The sequence below is a fragment of the Myodes glareolus genome, chromosome 27 (assembly GCF_982192425.1).
Source record: "Myodes glareolus chromosome 27, mMyoGla1.1, whole genome shotgun sequence".
Classification (NCBI taxonomy): domain Eukaryota; kingdom Metazoa; phylum Chordata; class Mammalia; order Rodentia; family Cricetidae; genus Myodes; species Myodes glareolus.
Genome location: NC_142052.1, coordinates 12,219,889 through 12,235,886, shown reverse-complemented (window position 1 = coordinate 12,235,886; position 15,998 = coordinate 12,219,889). Strand labels below are relative to the sequence as shown.

The following is a 15,998-nucleotide window of genomic DNA, read 5'->3' as shown; positions in this document are numbered from 1 at the left end:
TAAAAGAATCAAAGTTCGGGAAAAGTAGTCAGATAAACAAATAAATCTCATTTATTTTAAGGTCATGGAAATCAAGTCCTCATTTTAGTTTGCTGCACCAGGTGTGTGTGTGTGTGTGTGTGTGTGTGTGTGTGTGTGTGTTCGTAGCATGAACTGTTAGCCATGAACTGTGTCATAGCCACATCAGCCTTAACTTGGTCATGGGCACAAATGACCAACACTGTACATTCAAAAGCATTCCAATGAGAAGTGACTGAGCACTCGGCCTTGTTCTGAAATCATCTTTGCAGGGGTACCAACAATAGTGAATTAAAAACAAAACAAAACTGGAGGTGTTCTTCAGACCCCCACAGAAGCGGCTCTGCATGACTTCACGCAGTAGAACTCTAGCTAATGCATACTTTGGGCCCTGAAGGGAAGGTGAGAAGCCAAGCAGGACATTTTTAGCGGTGGAAAGGCAGAAAACGGATTCTGGTGTGGATGGAAAAGCCCAGAGCAGAGATCAAAATGGAAGAGAACAAGGCAAGGTCAGTTAGCTTAGGGAAAACGAACTGACAATCTATCACAACTGCTGAGGGGAGGCCTTTAATTCCAATCTGGCTTCCATTGGGCCACGTATCAGCCACTCTCATCCAGTTACAAAGCAAAAAGAATTTCTGGATAAATATTAGCCATTTATCCTTATGACAGTTTTAAAACCATAATGACTACAGTGGGGGCACCACAGACTTATGTAGTGAAGGCGTGTTTGTCTGCCAGTGGACTGCGGTGCACCTTGGGACTGTATCAGACTTCTGGAGCTCCTTTACAGACAGGTCTGGGAATCCTGGAAGGGGTCACAGAGCCGTGTTCACATGCTAATTTTATAATAATCTGCTCCAGAAAGATTGAGGGGTCCTCAGTGAGGAACTGAGCATCCACAACCTTACAGCAATCGCTGAGAGATGGGAGAGGGACCGGTCTCGGGAGTCAGCGAACAGCCACGCTCCAGTTTTGTTTCGGATATTTATGAGATGGGCTACTTTGGATAAGTCTTTGTACCCCAGTTTCCTCCCTGCACAGAAAGGACCCAACAATGCCTACCTCTTGGGCTGTGAGGAACAGATATACAATGGGCATTTGACACCTTACTTTCTAGAATTTGCTTGCGGAGCTAATGTGGTTTCCACAGATCATGCTGGTGAAATGAGTGCTCTCAAGAGCACGGACACCTCCTGGGGACTTAAAAGGCAGTGTCCTGGGCAGAACTGCTCCCAGGATCTGGGGGTGGTGATCCAAGCTTTTCCTCTGACTGCACCTGCACTTTTCCAGTGGTCTGGACACATTGGGGGCACAGTTAGGGTGGGCACTGTCTTCTGAGAGCGAGCTGAGGCCTCCTGTAGGCTCTGCAGTATGTCCTTGGAGCTCAGGGATAGGACCTTCTCACTGGCAAGCCAGTCTGCCACAGCTACTACATCTCCACTACATGCTGTAAGGATGGAACAAATCTAACTCCACATGTGTGATTAAGAAGGTGACCTGTGTCCTTGTCTGTGCACTTTGTCAAGAGAGCTCAAGTACAAGGTTGGTGAAGCCCAGGCCTAGGTGAGAATGCACTTAGGCCTGTGAGGGGTTGGTCTGGTTGGAGGGTAGACAGAACCATGGTGCTCAAGCTGGGACCTAGCTCAATTATTTTCCACTGCCACTGAGATCCAGAGCTGACTTCCAAGTCTGACCTGCACAACCCTTATTGATCTAAAAGGACAGCAAGATCACAACTGTCCAGGAGCTTCACCATTGAAACAAAAATATAGATTCTTCATTATCAATTCCTAATGTGCCTTTGTGCTGTAGGTACCAACATCTCTGATTAAAAGATGAGATAAAGAAACCCTCTTGGATTTCTCTCATAGCTTGGCTCGTGCAACCAGGGGTGCTGAAGCATTTCCCCATTCAAATGGTGCTCAGCCAGACAGCTTCTGGGCAGACTTGGGGGGCTGACTTTAAGAAATGGGGACTCTCTTGAGTCACCCCAACTTCTCAGCTCACCCAGGGGAGGTGCATAGACTCTTCCAGGGTACCATTTCATAAATTACTCTGTATAAAATGCTGTCAATTTAGAAATAAAAGTCCTAACCTATGTAGGACCAAACTCATGCTGTTTTTGGTTCCACGGATGGGACAAATTACAATCTGCCCAAAAGCCTGATAAAGAAAAAGAAAAAAAAAAATAGGACTGCAAGTGAGCCAAGATTCCACATAACATCGAAACCGTCTTACCTGTCTTCTTGCTGTTGGCCATCGTGGGAGCTACGGGTGGAGGTGGGGTGTTTGGATGTCAGTGTGTATGTCTATGAGGTTCAGCGTGGGACAGTGTGGGGCAAGCGGAGGGCAGGGAAGGAGAGGAAGGTGGACTGTAAAGCAGGATACTTCTGTGAGCAGGCAGGAGCTATGCTTTCCCTGGGGAATACGCGAAAGCTATGGATCAAAGTAAAATGCAGGGAGGTCTAATCATTTTCTCAAACTATATACAACTAAACTAAATGGTCCACTGGGAAAGAAAGTCCACATGGTGTGGGTGCTGGGAGTTAAATACACATAGCACATCTCATATCTGTTCAGTGCTGACCCACGTGATGGCAAGAAGGACAGGAAACACGAATCGTGCTCAGAAGAGGCAGGGACCGAGGCTCGGTTTCCTCTTTGCATTAGTTTTCCATAAAGTATTCGAATATAAAGTGGACATTTACCTCTAGGTCATCAGCTACATTAAAAAGAGTGGGGGAAGATGACACAGAGAGGCTTAGGAAATGGCCTCTGATTTGTAGTTCACGCTCCAGGGAATTGGAGAGACGGGACAGCTTTAGGATGAGTGAGGCTCTTATTCTATCTGCTTCCTGCGTTTGAACATGAAAGTCCTCCACTGCTTTGTGGAGCATCTATAGCATACTCTTCTCAGCACAGCCCCAATGCTAGCAAATGGCTCTATGGGAAAAGAAAGCTAAGCTCACCACATGCTATCATACGAGCAATAATATCTCAGCTGTTTTCCAGTTCGATCAAATCATTGTTTCTGCTTGAAATAAAATTCCAGTTTAATTTCTTTGCAAGTTTTCTTTGAGTTTTTCTATGCACTATGCACTCTTAATGGTAAGCAGGAAAAATATATTATGGAACTTCTAGATTATGAAAATTAAATTGTTGAGGTTAATAGTGGTTCTTTATTAGTGGGGGGTATGTTTCATGCCCATAGAACACTACATAGCATAAAATGAAGAGAAAGCTACTAAAAAGCTCCAAAAGGTGACAGGGACATGCACTGAATGGCAACCCTTTCAAATGGCTTCATTTGAAACATTCAGAAGAACTAGACTCGCTCAGGAAGCCAAATACATCAAAAGGCAGCGAAATGAACGAGGAGCCTTTCCGCCTACAGGAATTTGTATTAGGAGAAACAAGGGAGAGAGAGCCAGTCACACTACAGTACGTGTATGTGCTGGGAGAGTGTGAAAGGAAGAGAAAATGAATTTGTAAAATACCTAAAGTAGGGTCCTTCAGTGTTTTTATTCACATCTTCTACCCACTTAGCTACATTATAGTCTCTTTTGAACCATGGGTTTAAATACCTGCAGAAAGCAATGGAAGGAACAAGAAAGCAGAACAAGATAGAAAAATCTGAAAATACACAGCACAAGCTTAGCCACGATGTTTTCACCCTCCAAATGCAAGCGACTACGGCAGATAAACCAGGATGGACACTGGCCAGGTGACTGTGAGGCCGTCTGCACAAGGGCGTGAAGATGACCTCAGCTACAAGGCACACGGTGCTCTACAAGGTAGTACGACACTCCGAGGAAAGCTCTCCCACTGGCTTTCCACTGTGGTCAGAAACTCTCTCTTTATCAAAAAGCTCATTAACCCACATCAAAAGCAGCTTCTTTTTCCCGAGCCACTTCTCAGTTGGCTCCCTGGTTTTCAAATAAAATTGGTGCTTTTTGAAAATATTCAGGGTGGCTGCAATTCCAATCTGATATTTTATTTAGGCACATATAACGTCAGACAATTTAAAGGAGCCAAGTTCTAGTTATAGGCAAGACATGCTTTCTACACACCCCCTGTGTTACTCTCTATAACAGAGTCTGAGGGGTGCTCTCCAGCTGACTTTTGTAAGGAACAGAACGGGTCTGGCCCCGACCCTGGAGCCCCTAAGCACACTCACTGCTGTCCAAGCTGGCCTCCATGATTTGGAAGCTAGGGTCAGTGATCTAATTGCAGCCCCACAGTTCGGCCTCCTCTTTGTGCTCTCCAGACTCAAACGATCAAGACTGCTTGAGGAAACAGCCCTCAGAAGCTGCTTTCCAAAAGAACGGCTGCCGAAAGTAATGCTAGCGTCTCCCTGATGGACCTGGCAGTGGTGCCCCCAGGACGGTCGTGCAAATCTCAGAGGCAGCAAAACTGGAGGCACAGTGGTTGCTTTCCACAGAGCCCTGTGATTTTCATTGTGGAGTCAAGCAAAAACACATCCCCTTAGGACCTGCTCTTATAAAACAACAGGGATTTGACAATTTAAGCGTTGGAAGAATTTGGAGGTTTTACTAGGCTTTCTCTTCTAAAAAGTAGCTCCATGGTACTATCATCAACGAAAATTTATTTGAAAACAAGTCTGGTGAAATTATAAAACATATTAATTTTTAGTTAAGATTTATTTCTTTCCTCCATATTCAATCTTTGGTTACTTATAAATATATTTAAACCAAAACTACTATATTTCTACTTATATTTAAAAATCAGATTATTTCTCCACAGCTCTTTTCCTCATTTTGAGCCATTAAGAAGGTATTCTGTAAAATAAAATTATGATTCCACGCTGGAAGAAAGGTTCTGTTGATTTTTATGCTAATAAGACCATTTCTGCTACGATACGTCTCCTGATTCAGGAAGAACTCGCATTAGTTTTGCTTTTAGCCACAACCTTTGCCAACTTGCACTTTTCACAGAGATAGCCAATGAAAATCCGCGTGAACATTTCCACTGGGGCTTGAAACAGCAAGAAAAAGTTCAAAAGCAAGTGCAGCCGCTGAGAACACGGACGGCCTCGGAATAACCATCGGGGAAGCTCATGCAGCCGCTGTCAGGGAAACACTGCCACACAGCAAACTCAGTGTCCCACAGGCAGGAAGCCACTTCCTGGGGGAGACCTCCGTTCCTTTCACTGGCAATCTCTGAAACTCAAAGGACAGGGGCTATGGCTGACCCGCAAAAATTCCAAACACATAGCTTGACTTGGCATGTGATGGACCTTCGCCTCGGTTTCAGATCTGTGCTGGAGCGCTGTGGGAACCTGGCACGGTGGCAAGAGCGATGGGCCTTTATCAGCTACAATAAACCTGCCTATACGGCTTGACTTAGCGTGGCGTGTTAGTGCAACATGCAAAAAGAAAAAAATAATGCGCTGGACAGGATAGGAGAACCTCTTCGTGTTCTCCAAGATGAAAAGCGGGTGCTGACTGGGTCGGGAGCACCACTGAGCAGATATGGGGCTCTGTCACAGATCAAATGACCCTGCTCTCAGCCAAGGGAGGGGCTTTGAGGGGGATTAACGTGGCAGCCCAGAGTGAAGGGGCAAGCGAAGACTAACCTGTGATCCAGACTCCCTGTCTGGGGGCTGGCAGAGCCCCCTGGGCTTATGCCTTGGGATGGGAATGTCTGGGCGAGGGAGTGCCCAGGCTCAGGAGCTTGGGGCTCCCTCCTGTAAAAACACAATATATAATACAAAGTCTAAGCCAAAAAAAAAAAATTTATAGCGTGAACAACAGCAAGGAAGATGCAAAATCTCTGGGTGGGAAACCCGTATAAGCAACAAGGACAGTTAGTGTTTTATTTTGTTTTCTAATTTATAGAGCATGCTTGGTGGTGAATGTTTTAATCCAGGCCCCAATTGTTCATCATCCTTTGGGATGATGTGGTTCTAAAGGGGATGACGAAACAACAGACCTGAAACAGTTCTTACTACAGGAAAAGTAAAAAGGGTGTGCTTCCTGCGTGTTCTGCTCCTAGTATGGTCACACAATGGTAGTATTACGTCATCCTATCAAATGCGATGACTTGTGGAGAGAAAGTATAAAAAGTTGCTAACATAATTCTTGATATGTTAGGTATCAGAAATTCATATTTTTCAGGAATATGTAAATGTGTATGCGTGTATGGAAAGACAGTTCCCATACAAGAAAGTTTCTGGTCATGGACAGTCAGCTTCACAAACTTGGCTCCAATGAATGAATATGAGTCATGCACCCAAACTCAGAAAATTCAGAAAAAGCTGAGGGAACCTTCTTTACTGAGAGATTTCTATTATACTGTAACATTAAATATTAGAACTTAATTATATCAAAGGCAAGATTTCATAAAGACTATCCCTAATACAATTCTATCATGTGATATAAATAGAATTTTATACATTTTTAAAATCAATGCCTGCCCTAGAAAACACTATATGAATATTGGCGAACATCAAAGGTTCTCTGGTCCTGACCCCATTGCTTTAACACACTGCTGATCTTTTGTTCCCTTAGGAGCTCTCAAAGTCTAGTCACAGAAAGACTGTTCTAGCACTAACAGTCCACAGAGGAAGTTCCAAAGAACCTTTCACAGATGTACTCGTAATCTTATGAGCAACCAGTATACGCTGAGGAGCCCTCTTACCAGGTGGCCTCATGCAAAACAAACCAAATAACATTCCAGGAAGAGTTTATCTCCAGTGAGCCCTCCAGCACCCAAGCACTTGGGAATGCAGAAGATAAACTCCAGTAGGTTAGTTATTCATGATGGAGATCTATGATGCCATTCTGGACCATGCAATGGTATCACTTGAAACTGCTACTATTTCTAAGGTAAAAGTATCCTCTAGCAAATGTTGACAAGCCACTTACAAGACAATACCATTCAGGTGGAAGGTCCAAATTTCAGGGCAATGTTATTATTCCTGGACTGAAAAAGGCAGGGTATATGATGGAGAAGCTAATGTCAGTTTCTAACAAGCAGTTAACAGACACTGGCTACTCAGACTCTTGGGTTCAAAGTAGTCAGAGGTCCTGAGAAGAACTGCAGCCAGAGTGGGGTGTGAGCAGAGATGCCAGGGGATTTGAAACAGCAATTATAATCACATCTGGGGCAAGGTCGGCTGGGAAGAATACCAAGGGTGTGCTTTACCCTATGAAGGGGGTAAGGTTTGTGGAGGTAATGCTTTGCTTGCACTTTCTTAAGTGAAGAAAGAAACACCACCAAAAGAAAAAAAAAAAAAAAACGCATGATGCTTACTTCATAATAAAAGACTTTAAATGTAACTTTCAACCCCACTAAAAAATGTGTCTATCATTTAAAGCAGTTAATGTTGCATTAGTGACAACGATTCAGATAAAGAGCAAGTTTAGGTAAATGGCCTTTTAGACGTCCCCAGGAGGAAAACTTCAAAGGGAAGCTCTTCCCATTAGTCTGAGAGAATGCTTAGAGAGCCGTGGAGACCAGAGGTGGCTTCAGAGTGAGCAGAGCCACACTTTAATACAGTGAGGATTCGCCCTAGGGCTTCCGGAGGACAGGAAGGGGGGCCCTTTGAGATGGTTGGATACCCAATGATGAGAAAAAAAGAAAGCTATCATAATTCCTTTCAAAGGAAACCAAAACACCACAATGGCAGGTGACTGGAGGAAAAAGCCCGCAGCAAGGGTGAGACCCCCACTATCAGTGAATATTGGTATGGGCACAGTTGCGGAGATGCCTATGTAAAAGAGAAAAGCCAAGGTTAATTTTTATAGGGCAAAGAGAATTAAAAAGACAAAACCCAGTCCAGAGGCATGGTAGGTGGTTCTTTGACTATCTGCTATCTAACAGTCATCTATCTAATAGTCATCAATAATAGCACAGGACCTTCGAATGCCTTTCCCATTAAATGTACAACTTACTCAGTTGAATTAGATCGAGGTCTAAATCTTTTGCCTCTGATTTTCTTTTTGTTGCCTCCCAGGTTACCTGAAAAAAGATCATTTACAGCTAAATTTTCATACAGATAAATAATGGTTTATGTATACTTATATGGCACTTCTAATGGGTGTAATTTATAGCTAGCATCGCCGCCCAATGTGTGGAATTGCATGACCTTCCAATGCTTCCTGCCTACTTAGCCACTACGCCACCATTTCCCATCAAGCAGATTTCAAAGGACAAAACAAAGAGCTGGCCTCTCCTACATCTCTTTGTTGGGAGAAGAGCTGAATGGCTTATCGGAAAGAATACATCTTTACAGGGCCCCAGATGCCAGATCTTAGATTCTGAACGCTGGTCACTACCTTGCCAGGAGTTACTTCGAGGTCTGCCATTTTCACAGATGTCTGAAATATGTTTTGTGTCTGGAATCCTTTCACTCCAGGAGTGAGAGAGCCCGTTTGACCTGAAAGTAGAAGCATTTACATATTGTTCAAAAAATATCATCAGATAAATGTTTTGGAATCACTAAGCAAAATTTGTAAGCATTACGGTGCATTAAATAAAACAAATCAATAAAAAAATCTGAAATGAAAGAATGAAGAAAACATGAAAGTCTTCATGAAGAAGGCAGAATTACACAACATTCAATTTAAGAAAAGTCAAATACAATGGAACCCCATTACAAAAGTCATAAATGGAAAAGCAGCGGGATATAATGCAAGCCAATTTACATTCCCCAGAACACAGCAACCATAGAGCAAATTCAGCAAGTATTGCAGTCACATAACCCCAGCAGCAGGGTTATAATGGGGTCCCACCATAGATGTTTCTTAATTGTAAAGCAATGATTTTCATTCAAATATTATGAGAACATGGACTTTTAAGAGATCACATAAAATTTGCCCAACTGAACCTGGTTCACTTTATGAAAGGAATACACAAGTTTAAATTAATTAAATTATCATCGGAGAGTTGGTATTTTTCTACAAAAATATGCCCCCAATGATAAAATGTATGTCGGTTAACTGTCCAATGACTGAACTGAATCAGATCTTTATCATGGAGATATCTCTCACAAAGCCCATGCACCATTGAGCCCTTCCGCTATTCATATCCTACTATTACTAAACGAATTGACTATAAGAATCAAAATCAATACACCTACCTTACACCATAAAACAAAACTTTTATGACATTTCATAATGAAAGGAATGTGACAAACCTAGTCTGGAGCCTAATAATTTGATATGCTTTTGACTGCTCAGAACCTAGCGTACTGCTTCCCAAAATCTGGGAGCCAATCCTGCGCACTGGAAAGCTCCTTACCAGAGACTGTGGGACAGCGCTACGTTTAAGCCGCTCTCCTACGATCATTCTGGTTAATTACTAATAATGTCAGTCTGAAAGGGAATCCTCTGAAAACAAACAGAACTGGGCACAATGACTGCATGCACACCACTCTCCTAAATACAAAGTCACTCCTGTTTTGTATGAAAGGCCAATGAATGGTTCGGGAACCCACTGATTTCTCCACATTTTACTTTTATTTAATTTAAAAGTCTATATTTGACCAAGCAAATATTTGTATCAGAGAATGCTAGTAGATCCCCGGTTATCCTCTCCCAGCTGACAAAGTCCTCAAGAATAAAGGAAAAGTCATTTCTGTACTCTGTCAAGTGTACGTTACCGTGTGTGCTCCCAGGCTCAGAACCAGCACGGCTCTTGCTGTGAGTTCGGTTATCTAAGGAAACGTGCCTAAGAAAGTTCCTAGTGACTAATGGTTCCGGGTTCGTATTCAGTGCCTATAAGGTTTGAGCAGCAATGCAGATTGCTTTAAGGACCATCCACTCTACTCAGACTGTCAGAAGAGGCCACGTTCCCTCTCAGTAAATGAGTTCCTCAGTCTACAAGTAGTACGCGTGCTCAGTGTTATGAGTGGGCCAACTGAAACACTTTCACTATCCTTGAAATCTCCATGGAAACCTTAAAGCCTGCTTTCTACAACGATATCTTAGTTCCCTTTACGTGAAGGTTGATCCCACCCTGTGACACCCTGCTTAGCTTAGTTCTTCTAGTTCTTAGTTCATCCTGTCAACTGATTATAAAGCAAACTGAAAGTTAAAAGATGTCATACAACTTAAGATGCTAGAACAAGAATATAGCATTAGCGTTTGAGACATAAACAATACTGTATTTATTTTAATGCTACCTATACTTAATTCTTCAACTAAGATAAAAGTTATAAAGTCTACAAATAACCATTCCAGAAAAAAATCATAATATTAAAATAGATGATTCACAGAGAAGCAATCATTTTTTTCACAGCAAGCTTAGCTTTGAAATACACAAAGTTAAAAACTATTCAATGCAGCACTTACATTACTAATTATCTTAATTGCCTTTATTGAAGCATGACAGTACCCTTTTTCTTTGACTACCAAACATGACATAAAGCTCACCATGTAAAAATATTTTCAAATACTATGTTTTGCTTCTTAAGCCATGTGTAACATGGCAGGGAAAACCCTGGGGTTTCTACACAGATTTAGAGTTGTTGCATTTTGTTTCCATTTTGTAGCCTGATTTTTCTCCAAAGCGGTTCTGAGCATATGGCATTTTGAAGTGGAGTAATCAAAGAACAAGGGATACTATTGTAACATTCAAGAAAGAAGGAAGAAGTAACCAAACCTGCTGCAAAATAATGAAATGTTCTGACTAATGGAATAATGTGTGATGGAACAGGTGGAAATCTGAAAATGCGACAGAAAGGCAGACCTCTTCTTAGAACTAGATGCTGAGTTTGTGCTGACTCCGGGAGGAATGTCGCTATAAAAAGAGTCACCATCTCCGGGCTTTTTTACATAATCTCCCTGGGGTAACTGTCTAAGGCATAATAAACATTTCAGAGTCAGAAAACAAGACACACACATGAACACAGACATATACAAATATTATTTCAGGAAAAAGAGAGGTAGGGATAATGGTCTACATGAGCAAATCTATAACATGAGATTATTAATAAACGCGACAACTTCAACTCCTTCTAGCTGCAGAGGTCAGAATGTAACCATGAAGTCTTGGCAGGCTGGACGAATAAAGCCTTGTTTTCGGAGAAATATGGAACGATGAATTATTGTCAACGCAACATCACCCTACCTGGAGATGTTAACTGCAATAACTTTTTCCTTTTAAAAATTGATGTTGAAGATCTGTTTAGACATTCCTTGCTCAAGTAAAGCAGGCTTTTTTCAAATGTGGTGAATAAATTATTCATGATTTGAAATATATGATGACTATAACCTTGCCTTAGTTTTAAAAGATTGGATTGCTTTCTATAATTAAGTCCAAATAAAATCTCATTCGAATTTGGTGTTCAGTTTGCACCTTCATTATTTATAGAAAATTTGAGACCGAAGTTTGAATCAAAACAGTAATTTTATATTAGACAGTAGACTGTGTAAAGGAACGCAACTTAGCAAGAGGAAGAAAGAGTTGAAAAGTAGCCGAGCTTCTCGGGAGACTATGGAAGGCATCTGTGACAGAGGGTGGTGACACTTCCTAGCTCCACCTCAACAGGACGGGAGGAAGACAGGGCATCTGCTTAGCCCGTGCAGGACTGAAGCCTCTTGTCTCATTCTGAATGAGCTAAGACAGCAACAGTCTCACTATTTCTTCAAAGGGAACTGGAAAGACACAAAATACCCCAGACAACTCTGCCCGCAGCCAAGGCAGTCAGTTAGGGTGTGGCCTCAAAGAGCCACATGCATCTGAATCATGACCAATTTCACTCATGCTATAGGTGATGTCAAAAGCTAGGGATGGGCTAAGAATTCCAAACACGTATATGTCAATAAGTCTCCAGCAAAAGCATATACTCCCTAAGTCCCTTTCAATTCCGTTTCATTTAATGACCGTGATTGTTTTCAGATACTGTTTTAACCCTCAGAAACCCTTTCAGATGTCCCCTGGATTATTTTGATTCCTATATCGTTGAAATTATTTAAAATACTTGGCTGTTACTGACTGAACATCCTCTCCTCGATTATTTAGACAGCTCATATTTTACAAATCAGAAAAAGATTGTTAAGTGAATATAAAGCATGTATTTTAAGATTAATTTGTGTGACCTTATCTAGTTCTCCATACACTAACTAAGAAAAAAATTCTTACTAAACTAATTTCTAAAACTAGCTCCATGCTTGATGGATAGAGGTTCCAGCAAAATGAAGGAATTAGTCTGGGAGTTGGAACAGTTTCAGTTTAATGGAGTTCTAGGGTGCTTCTCCTTTTAACTCCCGGGCCACACTGGATTCTTATCTAACTTCACTGTAAACGTCTCTAGAATGCACATATTACATCTTAGCAGTCCCTTCAAAACCCCACAAGGAACAGAGTAACTCTCCTTACATGGCTAATACCAGCAATAAATTATCAATTTCCTGACAGCGTCCTTAAGAGTAATACTAAACATGCGTCGTCACTGTCTCAAAACCAATCCCTTCCTCAGTGTCTACTACACCCTCGCAGAACGCTACTTCCTGCTTTAGTGGGGAGGGAGTCCCAGGTTCCTGCGATCAATACAACAGTCCATCATTTGCTATGAAAAATCATGGAAAGCCAACTAGATGAGCGCCTTAAAATTTTTAATTGAACTTCTTTTTTGTTCTAATTGTTTTCTCTCTTATGGCCTTTGTCTTAAAATGTGGGTGTTTTTATGTTACTCCCAATTTTTGATCCTGAAAGTAATTATTTGGACTGACAAAGTGGTAGGTTTTCAAATGGGAATTTTTTTTATTTTTATTACACTACAGGCAAATATTTTAGATACACGTTTGTGCAAATAATTAAGAATAGAAAAAATTATTTGTAACTAAATTCATTTTTCTCAGAAATCAACACTTCCTACACTAGTTACAAAGTGTCATTTTTTCTCTGTCTACAACCTCTTAGTTGAACTGACGCACCTTATTAAATAACATTGCTTAAGGAATTTCTATTTGTTAACACAAAGATCAACACCTATAACTTGATTTTGGGCAGACTATGCAAATGATAATTATTATTTTACCACATTTACAATTTATAAGTTTAGTGACTATCTTTATTCTACTTCAGATAGCAATGTGTTCATAATTATAAAGTTGTTAGTACTGAGCCCTATAAATTTGAACATCAAGAAAGTTTTTTCTTCTGTTTTGTTTTACACTAACCCCAAAACCTTTAGATAAATGACTGCTCTGATTATGAGAGAAATGTGACCTTCCTAAGAGGATGTATTGAGCAGTGATGTTTATCTCATCAATCCATATACACATCAAAATTAGAAAACAGGAGGCTGGGGGAAGTGGCCGGGTCATAACCTCAGTGTGAAGAAGACATTTCTCCTGTCCCTGCTTAGTGCCTGGCTGTCCCTTACAGGATTTGTTACTCCCTTGTTTTGAGAAATACTGTAAGTTATACCAACTCATGTTGACAGATGCATGAATATCACTGAAATATGAAGAATGCAAAAAAAATAAAAAGAAAAAAGTCAAAAACGGTTTGGGAAAGAAAAAGTGGGGAGTTCACAAAAAGAAAAGAAATGGATAGAACAGATGAGAGATGAAGAAAGGAGGTAGGAGAGATTCTGCTTAAGGTGAAACCCCAGAGCAGAAGCATGGGGTCTAATGATCACACACCTCACTAGCCACCGTGATGTGTGTTCATGTCAAACAAAGGGAAAGGATTTCCACCAAATGTAGATGGTTTATAAATTTAAGTCCATCCAATATTCCTTTTTCTGCTTGTATCTGCAAACCAGACTGAAAACTAAAATTTAAGTTCTTGCTGTAAACCATGCAGCTGCCAAGGTCTCTGAGATTATCCCTCAAGGCCAATAATTGACAGGGAAAAGAAAGAGGTTTTCTGTCCTCGGACCTTTAAAGAAAAAAAGCAAGTAATCCTCTTATCTAAGGCTTCACTGTGGCCCTGTGGTTCTGTGGTTCCACTACTATAATAATATATGTGTGGGGTACACTTCCATTAGGTCCCAATATGCGGCTTCTATTTTTGTTGTTGTTCAGTAGGAAGTTTGCTACCTGATTCATTTATAGAATTGCTTGGCTATCTTTTCTAAAATTTTGAACATTAGGCTCAATTTGGCATTTCTGGGCCATTTCTACGTTAACAGTCATCTGGCGATGCCCATATGTTTAATATTGCTTGAAGCATTAAATGCCAAAGCAAAACCTCACATTTTATCAGCCAAAAAGGAGTGTGTGGGCCACAGCTGGGCTGGTGACTCCCACAGTCCTCTCCCTTGACCAGCATGTTAAGGGTTACAGAGAACTCAGACTTCACAGCTGAGAGACAGCAGCCATTTTCCCACACCACACAATGGCAGATCAACTACTACCTCCTTGTCAATGGCCTTCCCACCAGAGAAGGGCAAAGGCAATCCTAATTTAAAGGTAAAGATGACATCAAGTTCTTGGCTTTAGTGCCTCGCATCTTTGGAACCAGATGGGTCTTTATTTGATGTCTGTGGATAACACTGCAGGACTGAAAATGTACTGATGTATGCTGCGTCTGTTTGCCCACCCATTTTCCCTCTACTCATTAAAACACATCACCTAAAAGAACCCTAAAGAGACTTCCATACATAACTTCTTGGTCTAACATCCACCCTTTGCTGCTCTCTAGAGAGAACTATTGCACAGAACTAATATTATCAACCATGGACAAGAGGGTAAAGTTTTGTTGAACTATAACAAAATATCTAAAATAAACTCCTCTGAAGATGGACTGACTCCCCAGACACAGACTGGATTTCAGAAGAGTTGTCCTATCCGTGAAACAAAGGCTGGAGCACCAGGAGGTCTCAAATTACATCAGACAAAAGGATAGTGAGAGTGTGAACATGCTTTTAACTATGCATGTGTTTAATCAGAATAATAAACTGGTAAAAGCTTTTAAATGTCCATCATTTTTGCATGACAGGCAGTTTCCGTGTTCTGGAGAACATCCAAACAGTAGCTAGGAGCACGGGTTTAGCTTTGTTGATGTCAGGCATCTGCGGAATGTTCTTCCCTTTCTGTATATTCAGCAGTATTAAATTAATCATAGTCTCACTTAGTTCCTATAGAAATGGCTCTGAAATCATCACATTGCAATATCATCAATTTAATTTTCTGCTGAAGAAATTCACAAATCTGAGATTTCTGATATGATTAGGAAACTTTTACCTACAGGAAACCTAAACAGGCCCTGCTTTCTTCACGTGTTTCAATTCTCATGAGTTCAAGACATGGCACAAAGAAACCCAGCGGTCTTAAAACTTTAATAAATTTTGTTTAAGTAATAATGAGTTTGTTAAACCAAAGGAACTATTTCTAATGTCTAATGTTAGGATTATTGTAGATATTTTTTCAATTTAATTTATGATCAGGATTTCAATTGATACCTTTGGATATCATGTAGTCACAAAGATTCTATAGATATTTAAAACTAAATCCTTATAGAGTGCAAATTGTAAAATAAAGGAAATAGAAGAATAAAGATTAAAATTTTGATTTCTGAAACAAAATAAGTCTTGTGGTCAGAATCTGCAAAGGTCTAACTATATTATATCTATTCCTAATCTGCCACAGGCACTCAATGGGACAGACGAAAAATTAAGCAGGAATCTGTACAGAAATAAGTTGTATATGGGCAATACCTGGCATGGGCTCATCAGTTTCCAAGATAATATTTTAGTTTCGAGTATCAACAGCAAGTAAAATTAATAATTTTTAAAATGTGAGAAGTGAAATGTCTATCTCAATACTTTGTCAATTTAGACAAAGCCAGAAATTCCTATTTAAAAAACAACTATGACCTCTCTGTCTCTTTTACAGTAAATAGGTGATTGACGTTCTCTATAGGTTTTATGTATTAATAGCACAGGAGGCTCAACAGGGCAGAGATTCTAACCATGCAAATTTCCTCCTTAGCTACCTTTATGATTACCAAGTCATATAAAAATATTTTATTTTATAAAGAACATTGCGGAACATCCCTTG

At 40.6% G+C, this 15,998-nt stretch overlaps 1 protein-coding gene across 20 annotated transcripts in view; it reads right to left on the bottom strand.

The window, feature by feature from the left end:
• Positions 1-15,998, bottom strand: part of Adam22 (ADAM metallopeptidase domain 22) — a 218,330-nt gene that overhangs the window by 11,719 nt on the left and 190,613 nt on the right. For 2 of the 20 annotated variants that reach the window (XM_085684029.2, XM_085684028.2), the window contains 4 exons: positions 8,322-8,422; positions 7,938-8,004; positions 5,618-5,728; positions 2,260-2,289 (listed from right to left, as the gene is read on the bottom strand). In XM_085684029.2, coding sequence (XP_085540155.2) covers positions 2,260-2,289; positions 5,618-5,728; positions 7,938-8,004; positions 8,322-8,422 — 309 coding nt within the window. Of the gene's footprint in view, positions 1-2,259; positions 2,290-3,518; positions 3,606-5,617; positions 5,729-7,273; positions 7,754-7,937; positions 8,005-8,321; positions 8,423-10,647; positions 10,843-15,998 lie in introns of those variants that run through there. The other 18 variants (XM_048433614.3, XM_048433612.3, XM_048433617.3 and 15 more) reach the window with 16 other exon arrangements.